Source organism: Lipotes vexillifer, unplaced genomic scaffold (assembly GCF_000442215.2).
Source record: "Lipotes vexillifer unplaced genomic scaffold, Lipotes_vexillifer_v1.1 scaffold1675, whole genome shotgun sequence".
Classification (NCBI taxonomy): domain Eukaryota; kingdom Metazoa; phylum Chordata; class Mammalia; order Artiodactyla; family Lipotidae; genus Lipotes; species Lipotes vexillifer.
The window spans coordinates 323,963-334,557 of NW_006784891.1; the positions used below are offsets into that span (position 1 = coordinate 323,963).

A 10,595-nucleotide genomic window follows, 5' to 3' on the forward strand; every position below is an offset into this window, starting at 1 on the left:
TTTTTTTGTTATTGAGCTTCATGAGCTGCTTGTAAATTTTGGAGATTAATCCTTTGTCAGTTGCTTCATTTGCAAATATTTTCTCCCATTCTGAGGGTTGTCTTTTGGTCTTGTTTATGGTTTCCTTTGCTGTGCAAAAGCTTTGAAGTTTCATTAGGTCCCATTTGTTTATTTTTGTTTTTATTTCCATTTCTCTAGGAGGTGGGTCAAAAAGGATCTTGCTGTGATTTATGTCATAGAGTGTTCTGCCTATGTTTTCCTCTAAGAGTTTGATAGTTTCTGGCCTTACATTTAGGTCTTTAATCCATTTTGAGCTTATTTTTGTGTATGGTGTTAGGGAGTGATCTAATCTCATACTTTTACATGTACCTGTCCAGTTTTCCCAGCACCACTTATTGAAGAGGCTGTCCTTTCTCCACTGTACATTCCTGCCACCTTTATCAAAGATAAGGTGTCCATATGTGTGTGGGTTTATCTCTGGGCTTTCTATCCTGTTCCATTGATCTATCTTTCTGTTTTTGTGCCAGTACCATACTGTCTTGATTACTGTAGCTTTGTAGTATAGTCTGAACTCAGGGAGCCTGATTCCTGCAGCTCCATTTTTCATTCTCAAGATTGCTTTGGCTATTCGGGGTCTTTTGTGCTAAACACGAAAAACCTAATTTTTTCTGGTTAGTCTAATCATCAGCATACGACAAAGCTCATTTCTTGATGACATTTTTTAAAAGTTTAGTATGTTTTAGGCCAAATCAGTTTATATTTGAGGTCGTGTTGCTCATAGAACCTATACCTAAGCAACAGATGTTGGAGACAAGGCATATAAGTAACTCAAGGCAAACAGGTGATTAAAATATGGCTGTCATTAAACTTTTTAATTTCCTAAGCTTTCATTTTGTTTCCATAGTCATAACACACTTTGTTAGCTGTTAATTTACATACTCAGATATTTGAGATTGTTTCAAAACATAGATGTTTAAACTCTCAATTCTGTGATGCCAGCTGATCACTTCCTTAGCAATTCATAGACAGATCTCACCAATCTTAGAGGTGATAAAGCATATAGTCCTTCTTCCTTTCCTTTTGCAAACAGGACAATTCCTCTGTGGTAATTATTTTCCAGGGCTAAAATCCTAAGTTTCCTAAATCTATTGTGGATATTAGCAATTATTAAGGAAAAAAGAAAAATATACTTTAAAATTTTAAAACTTCTATTACTTTTTAAAATACAAAATAAAGATACATTAGATGACACAGACCCAAAAACGTTTTTTTAGGTTTTTTTTTTGAATTTTATCTTATTTATTTTTTTGCACAGCAGGTTCTTTTTTTTTTTTGATTTTTGAATTTTATTTATTTTTTTACACAGCAGGTTCTTACTAGTTATACATTTTATACATATTAGTTTATACATGTCAATCCCAATCTCCCAATTCGTCCTACCACCACTGCCCCCACCACTTTCCCCGCTTGGTGTCCATACGTTTGTTCTCTACATCTGTGTCTCTATTTCTGCCCTGCAAACTGGCTCAACAGACCCCAAATATTTTTAAAATGCAAACATACTAACATGTAAGAAATATGACTGACCCTAATTTTTGGTGTTTTTTTCTTTTCAAAGACTTATAAAGATGAATCAAATAAATACAGGCCTAAGGACTAAAACCAATTTGTTTAGGCTTACTTAAAGAGTGTGCAAAGAATCACTCCCACTCCTTGTACAAAAAGAGAATAAAAGCAAATTAAGTCGCTACAGTTTTTACAATGTCTTAAGAAATGAGAGGAAAACTGACATGAATTTTTTCATTATCTACGAGATTAAAATTTAACTTAACATTAGATACCTTAAGCCAGGAAAAATAAGAATTGTTTCCTCCCATTTCTTCTCACTGTTTTACAGTAAGGCTTCTTAAAATATCCCATTTTTCACAATCTCTAGCAGTACAGGGAATCAATTTGATACATTAAAATTTTAATTCAAGGAGAAAGAGCACCCTTGAAACATGTTGCAACTTTATGCATTTATTTTGTTGATGGATTCTTATGCCAAATTCTTGGCTTGAACTAATTACTTTTCAGTGGTGGCTTTTTTGTTTTTCATTTGTTTTGGTTTTTGTTTGTTTTCAGAGGAGGTGGAGAAGGAGGTAAGGAAGTTCTGAGTTAAGTAAGTACTGAGGTGGGATGCAATTACTCACAATCAAACTCCAGTCTCTGGTAACCCTTCCTTCCCAACCAAAGTGTGGATGGTCTCCACTAAATGTCTAAATGGCTTAGTAAAGAAATTCATTAAGTGAGAAATTCATTACATGGTAAATCATGTGGTATCTCTAAAGTAATTACTTAATGTTCAGCAAAGCATAATCAGTATCATTCTTTGTACTTAAGTATAACAGTTTTTGTTGTTTGTTTTTGCTTAATGGACTCAAAAGACAGAACCCTTTTCATTTGGAATCTGATGTATCTAGAGATTATTTTATGGTACCTTTTGTTCTTCTGTGAACTCAGAATTATTGTGTTGAGCTTGGGCCTCTTTTTGTAGGTGTCTTGCTAATCTGTAAGAAGAAAAAAACATTCTTTAAAATTGAAGGAAAGCAAACTATTTCAAGTGAAACATGGTAAAATAATTTAATTCTTAAAAAAGAGTGAAGTACAATAACACTTTTCTTCTGTTTTCAAAGTATAAATCTACATTATCTTTAGAATCTAACTCTTTATACAATGACAATGGAAATAAGATACTTTTCATACCATTTCACTGGGACAAATTTCAGCTCTAGATAGTAAAAACAGAATCATAGAGGTGGAAAGAATCTCAAATGACATCGAATTCAACTTTCCTTAGTACACACGAATTTCTCCTACAACAAGCCAAGAGCAGTTGTCCAGATTCGGCTTAAACACTTCCAGTGAGCACCAATTAATAGTACCAGCCAGAGGTACTTTATCAGTCTATCATTAATTTGCTGATAAGCTTAGTTCAAATTACAGCCATGACAAAGTGATGATACTCTATCAAATTATACTTTTGAATGTATTTTTCATGGCAAATAAAGAAAATCCTCTACCAATCAGACATGGAAATCACTGTTTGCTCAGTTATCATCATACTTAGAAACAGCAGCTAGGCCTCGGATGAGTTTTCAAGGATGGATCTGTGTTACAAGTCTAAGCTCAACTCTTACAGCTAAACAATAAAAAGAAAAATAACTCAATTTAAAAATGAGTAAAAGGTTTGACTGAACAGACATTTCTCCAAAGAATATATAAAAATGGCCAATAAGTACATGAATATCATCTCATTAGTTATTAGGGACATACAAATTAAAACCACAATGACATACAACTTCACACCCACCAGGATGGGTATAATTTTTAAAAAGAGGGAGAAAAAGTACAATGGGTATTGGCAAGGATGTGGAAATTGGAACCCTACCACTGGAACTGATGGTAGGAATGTAAAATGGTACAGTCACTGTGGAAAACGGTTTGGCAGTTCCTTAAAAAGTTAAGCATAGGGGGCTTCCCTGGTGGCGCAGTGGTTGAGAGTCCGCCTGCCGATGCAGGGGACACGGGTTTGTGCCCCGGTCCGGGAAGATCCCACATGCCGCAGAGCGGCTAGGCCCCTGAGCCATGGCCGCTGAGCCTGCGCGTCCAGAGCCTGTGCGCCGCAGCAGGAGAGGCCACAACAGTGAGAGGCCCGCGTACCGCAAAAAAAAAAAAAAAAAAAAAAGTTAAGCATAGAGTTACCATATAACCCAGCAGTTTCAAAATCCTAGGTATATTCCCAAGATAACAGAAAACATGTTCACACTCACACACACAAAAACTGTACACTAATGATCACAGGGGCAGCATTATGCATGATTAGCCAAAAACTGGAAATACCTAAAATGTCCATTAACTGATGAACGGATAAAAAAAATGTGGTGCACACATTCAAAGGAATGTTATTTAGCCATAAAGAGGAATGAAATACTGATACATGCTACAACATGAATGAACCTCAAAGACATGCTAAATGAAAGAAGCCAGATATAAAAGATCATATATTATATGATTCCATTTACATGAAATATCCAGAATAGGTAAATCCATAGAGATAGAAGGCAGATTAGTGGTTGCCAGGGGCTGGGGAAATGAGAGAATTGGAAGTGACCCGTATCAGGTAAAGGGTTTCTTCTGAGAGTGATGGAAATGTTCTGGAATTAGATAGGGGTGATGGTGGCATAACATTGTGAACATACTAAAAACTAACAAATTGTACAACTTTACAGTGATAAATTTCATGTTACGTGATATTTATTTTAATTTTTAAAAACTTGCAGGGGGGAAAAAAGAAAACAAAGAATTGAAAGGATTTTTTTTGGTGAGACATTTTGTAACTACAAAAGAATTTGAAACTATAATTCCCAAGCATACTATACTATCCTAGGTGGGGAATGGAGGCAGGGATACAAAGGGTAGCAAGTGCTAGATTTCCCACAAGGCCGTTGCAAAAGACAGTTCACCAAGTTTCCAAAAAGTCTTAGATGGACATTCTAATCTATACAATCATGTCTTTAAAGATCAAGTGTAAAGTTCACTTGATGACCTCTATCTAATCTATGAAAGGTCTGCATCCTCCTTATCATAACCCAAGAAACTCCTACATAAAATCATAACGTTTGCCAGGATAGCTCCACCATGTTACTTAATCAAAGTGCTTCCATCCATTTATTTCTTTTCCCCCAAAACTGGAAACCCCAGAATATTTGTCCTAAAATGTCATTCATAGACCCACTCTGTGGATTTTATACTGGAGTCAGTACAATTAGAAATAGCCATAGCCATACTTGTCCCGTACTTGGTTTCCTTTCTAACTCTTGCTGGCCTACCATCTACATAGAGTTCTCTTCAGGAATCACAGTCTACACCTAACAATGTCAACTACACATCCCTGAATTCAGGGAAGTTACAGTGTTGCACAGTTTCTTTATTTGACAAGTTCTACACACAATATGCCAATAGTGACTGTAAACCTAAGCAGGTCACTGTCAGAAGAAAGGATATAGCTCTAAACTCCTGCTCAAATGCTAGCAGTCAGTAGACAATGATGTTAAATTCAAATAGAATCCTGTTTTTTAAAAATTAGGCAACAGACTGGAGGAAATACTTACAAATCATATATCCTATCTGATGAAGAACTGATATCCAGAAAATACAAAGAACCCTTCTAATTCAATAAGGAAAAGACAAACAACTCAATTTAAAAACAGGCAAAAGGTATGAAGAGACACTGTACAAACAAGATTTACAGGGAAAATAAGCATCATAAGAAAAGACACTCAGTATCACTAGTTGTAAGAGAAAAGCAAATGAAAACCACAGTGAAGTACACTACATACCCACTAGAATGGCTATAATCAAAGAGACACACAATAACAAATGCTATCAATGTAGAGAAACAGGAACTGTCATATATTGTTGGTAGAAATGTAAAATGGTGCACCCAGTTTGACCAACCAGTTTCCCTTTAAAAATTACACATAAATTTACCATATGAGCCAGCAATTCCACTCCTACATCTCTACCCAAGAAGAATGAAAATATACGTGCACCCAGACTTACACGTGAATGTTCACAGCAGCGTTAATGATAACAGTCAAAAAGTAGAAACAACTCAAATGTCTACCAAGTAGTGAATGGATACACAAAATGTGGTACATCCATACAATGCAATACTACTCAGCAGTAACAAGGAACAAGGTACTGATACATACAACAACATGGATAACTTCAAACACATTATGCTAAATGAAAGAAGCCACATACAGGTCACATATTATATGATTCAATTTACATGAAATGTCCAGAAAAAGTTTCATTTCATCTTCAGAGACAGAATATAGATTAACGGCTGCCTGGGGCTAGGGTGGGAACATGGAATGACTGCAAATGTGCATAAAGGATCTTTGTGGGGTGATGGAAATGTTCTAAAGTTTGATTGTAATGATGGCTGCACAACTTGGTAAATTTACTAAAAGTTCACTGAATTGTAAACGTAAAATGCTGAATTTCACTGTATATAAATTATACCTCAATAAAGTTATTTTTAAAAACTTTTTGTAAAACCTAGGCAAAAAAATTAATTTTCTAGGGCTTCCTTGGTGGCGCAGTGGTTAAGAATCCACCTGCCAGTGCAAGGGACACGGGTTCAAGCCCTGGTCCAGACAGATCCCACATGCCGCGGGAGCAACGAAGCCCGTGCGTCACAACTACGGAGCCTGCACTCTAGAGCCTGCAAGCCACAACTACTGAGCCCGCGTGCCACAACTACGCTTCAGCCCGCGTGCCGAGAGCCCGTGCTCCTCAACAAGAGAAGCCACTGCAATGAGAAGCCCGCGCACCGCAACGAAGAGTAGCCCCCGCTTGCCGCAACTAGAGAAAGCCCAGGCGCAGCAATGAAGACCCAACTCAGCCAAAAATAAATAAATAAATTAAATTAATTTTAAAAATATTTTAATGTTTTAAGCCCATAAATGATTGCACCATTTTAAGACAAAGTGAGACATAAATCTGTCCATTGAGGGAAAATCCACCTGCTCTGGGTATCAGATGAGCAGGTAAGAGTTGACATTCTATTAGTAAAGGTAAAAAACCTATCAAATATTTTTCTCTAGAGAATAACCTCAGTTTCCAAGGATGCCTACAGGTAATACAGGACTGCTCTCAAGGGGAAGTTTTAAATATCCTTAAAGCACATAAACAAGTGACCCACAGAAACCCCACAGCAATCCATGACAGAAACAAGTGCTTCTCAAACTATTTAGAGTGAAGTACTAGTTTTTTCCCCTGCAATCTGTTCCAGGCTAATACTTTTATAAAATAAAATAAAAACTATCATTAAGATGTCACACCACAATGAATCCTAAATTTTAAATCCCCATTTCTTTATTTATCTCGTTGCAGACCAGCAAGGACGTGGGATCACACCTTGAGAGGCACTGACACAAGGCATAGTAAGGATGATTAACAGGGCTTATCCAATCTTCAAACTCACCCATTCATTTAACAAATACTTATTGAGCATCTGTGTGCCGGATTAATGCCTCAGGACTGATCCTGTGAAATAGCTGATTCTAGGCAGCAGAGTCCATGCCACTCTACCCTAAGTTAGGGGGCAGGTACCCCCAGGTTGCTGAAAGAGGTGGCCTGCTAGAGGGAGTTGTTTTTAATTGATCATGTGTATTTTAGATAGCAATTTTAGTTTTGACATAATTTGCTTAAATCTTCCAACAGTACTGTGGCATCAACTCCTTAATGCTCCCACAGCATATTCCTGAATCAAGCCATTCACTAGAATACAACAATTATATAATATCTAAATAAATAATTACTTGATAACTGTCTAGTGCTACTCTGGACACTACGTATACAGTAGAGAACAAAATAGACAACCCCTCCTATACCCTGTTTTCAAAGAGCTTACATTCAAGTGGGGAGACTGACAACCAACCAAATGAATACATAAAATATATTGTACTTTAGATGGTGATAAATACTATAGAAAAAATTAAGCAGGATTGGGGGCTGGATGTGCAAGACTGAGGTAGAGGGAGTGGTAGTGGACAGCATACTTAACTGGACAATTTTAAATAGGGTGGCCAGAGAGGGCCTCGCAGAGATAATATTTGGACAAAGACCTGAAGGAGGTGATCAACCGGCCCAAGCAGATAATGGGGGAAGAGTGTTCCAGAAAAAGTACAAAAGCCCTAAGGCAGAAGCATGCTTCAGGAAACAGCAAGGAGTGTGGTAGCACTTACTCTTTTCCTACTTCTGTACTAGCAATACCCATTTATTCTAAAATCCTCCAGCATTTCTCACAATGAAAAAATAAATAAATAAATAAAATCCTCCATTAGACTCAATACTTTGAGGATGGATATCAAATCTTACTCATTTCTATACGCCCAGCTCTCACTTGCTGAGTGATGCAACTGTTTAAGCTGTGATATTCTTACCTTACGATAAGTACAAACACGTCCACTCCCTCCCCCACAAGGTCCCCATCCCATGAATTCACTCCTGTGTGTTGCACAGCTGTAAAGACAGCTGCCTCTGCGGTCAGAAAGGCCAGTTCTCCCAGACTTCTCCTTCTTCTCGCTCAGTATCTAGTCAGTTACTAAATCCCATCCATTCTTTTTCACATCATTTAGTGGCCCCCAAATGGTCTCCTTTTCTCACAGATAATTCAAATAAAAAAAAGACAACTGGCCTTCATTTTTGAGTGTATTAATTTTAAATTCAACATCGTGTATGTAGCCTGTATGTTTACAAAATTTAAGCCAATCATCACATATTTCTATTCAAATTTGACACTGGTGGTTTTTATCGTAATTTTAGAATTACTCTGAATCATGAAGTTCAAGGTTAGTAATGAGGTTCAACAATAGATTTGTTGGTGCCCATTACTCTCTTGCTGAGATATTTTTAGAAATTCCAGCTAAACAGCTTGCATATTCAATTTTCCTTTGTAATTTCAATTGGACATGGTATTCTTCACTTTCCATTGTGAGGTCTGCTGCTGAGTGCCAACAGCTGCGATGTCCCACCATCACAAGTGAGAGGCAGCTTTAGATTTCAGGCTACGCAAGTTTAGTTAACGCAGAATGAGTATACATGGGCGCTCACTATCTAACCAGCTACAGTATGGAAGGCTACATTCTCTGGGAATGAAGGAAGTCTTCTAATTTGCCCAATTCACTCATACAACGCATCTTTAATAAATGCCTTAAACACTACATAGTAGAGCAGACAGGATTTGGAACTGGGAAAAAAACAAACAAACAAACAACCCAGACTTCAGCAGTATAGTTTTGTGACGCTAGGTAATCCGGTTAACCTGAGCTTCAGTTTCCTCATTTGCAAAATGAAAATAATAATATTCTCACCAAGCAGTTGCAAGAGTAAAGTGAAATCAAGTGAAAGTGCAAAACAAATGACAGTAGTTGTTACACATGGCAAAATGCCCCAAACCATGGTGGTTTTCAGGGCTTTTGAAAACTACAGGCAATTCAAAGTCAGTAAGATGAGATAGAGAACATCCACGCATTTAAATTATCTTAATGGTCAGATAAACACAAGTAACTATTGTAGAAAAAGAATACAGGATTTAGATCTTCCAAGCACTAATCGTGTATTCTTTCCAAAAGACGCTGGGGCGGGGGGAGGGGCGTGGATTTTACTTACACATGGTTTCGAACAATAACTTGCTTTAAACCAAGAAGTAATTACTGGCAACAGTTTGCAAACAACAGCATTTCAGCAGGCAGTTCCTATTTTCAGTAAAATGTGCAAGAAACTATAAGCAAGGTTTAATATATACGCAAACCTTGTCTTTTAATTTTAAAAACACCGCTGAAGTTTTGGGAGGAAACCATAAAGGGAAAGAAATCGGACTTGGGTAGATCAAAGAACCTGGTGCTCACATGTACCCTGCGGCTATACTTTATACACAGGAAAAGGAGGAGGGACCCAAGGAGGCTGTGGTGACTCCTGTGCGTGGTCTATTAATTCACATTTTGCTCTCTTCTGTTCACATCCTGCAGGGACTCCACCCAGAGCAACCGAGCGAGGGGGTGGGTGAGACTCACCCAGCCTAGCAAATAACAGTCCCAGAAACCGAAACGGAATCGAGGTGAATTGGGAAAACACGGCTCCCCAGAAAGAGGGATGGAGAAGGGGCGCGAGAGGAGACCTTTCTTTGGGCTGAGGAGATACCTCCGGCCTCGCTACCTCCTGGGGGCACCCCCTCCCCTCCCCTCAATCGCCACCAGTTCCCTCCTGCCCTACACAGGGGAGGAGGAAGGCACCGTACACAGAGCGAGGCCCCTCATCCCGGGGACGTGGGCGGAGAACACACAAGTATTCCTCCGAGATTCTAAAAGAGAAACTGAGGGGCGGCAACCTGAGAGAGGCGGAGGAGAGGGGAAAAGGAAACTGACTGCAGAGCGGGGCACCCATGAGACGGCGGCAAGGAACTCAGTAGGTAGCCTGAATGGGCTGGCGCCCCAGGAGAGAAGGGCTACCTGTTGCACGGAACTGGCCCTGCTGAGGCGGAGAGCGAAAAACCCCAGAGACCGGACCTTGGTCTCCAGGGCCAGTGGGATCTCAGCCCCAGCGCCTGCGGGGCCCCACCCTGAGAAGCCTTGGCTGCAGATACAGTGATGAGAGACACTGACAGAAAGAAGCGGGAGGCGGCCGACTGTAGCCGGTCTGGCCCGCTCCCGCGGTTAGTCACTCACATCTGATACTCGTCTATCGCCTCCACCAGCTGGCCCCAAGAGTCGAAGTCGGCGCCTCTCCTAAAACTGGCGCCCCAGCGCTGCAGCAGACTTCGGGTCACCTCCGACATGGCCGGTCCCCACCCCGTCCCCTCCCGCCCCTACCCCAGCAAGGCCGGGCTCTAGGGCGCCATTCTCCCCGGGCCTGGCCCCGACATTAACAGGGCCAAGAGGAACCGCTACGGCCACCGCCACCACCCGCCAAGGAGCCGCCCAAGCCCATTTGCCGCCACAGCCAAACTTTGCGGCTCTGAAGCGGCCGCCCCGCCGAGGCTC

The 10,595-nt window shown here is 39.8% G+C and overlaps 1 protein-coding gene across 1 annotated transcript in view; it reads right to left on the reverse strand.

The window, feature by feature from the left end:
- Nucleotides 1–10,570, reverse strand: part of AIDA (axin interactor, dorsalization associated) — a 42,850-nt gene extending 32,280 nt beyond the window's left edge. Inside the window, exons 1-2 of the mRNA XM_007457022.1 lie at nucleotides 10,281–10,570; nucleotides 2,480–2,549 (exon numbers count right to left, since the gene is read on the reverse strand). Coding sequence (XP_007457084.1) covers nucleotides 2,480–2,549; nucleotides 10,281–10,390 — 180 coding nt within the window. The 5' untranslated portion in view covers nucleotides 10,391–10,570. The remainder of the gene's footprint in view (nucleotides 1–2,479; nucleotides 2,550–10,280) is intronic.
- Nucleotides 10,571–10,595: the final 25 nt, after the last annotated feature.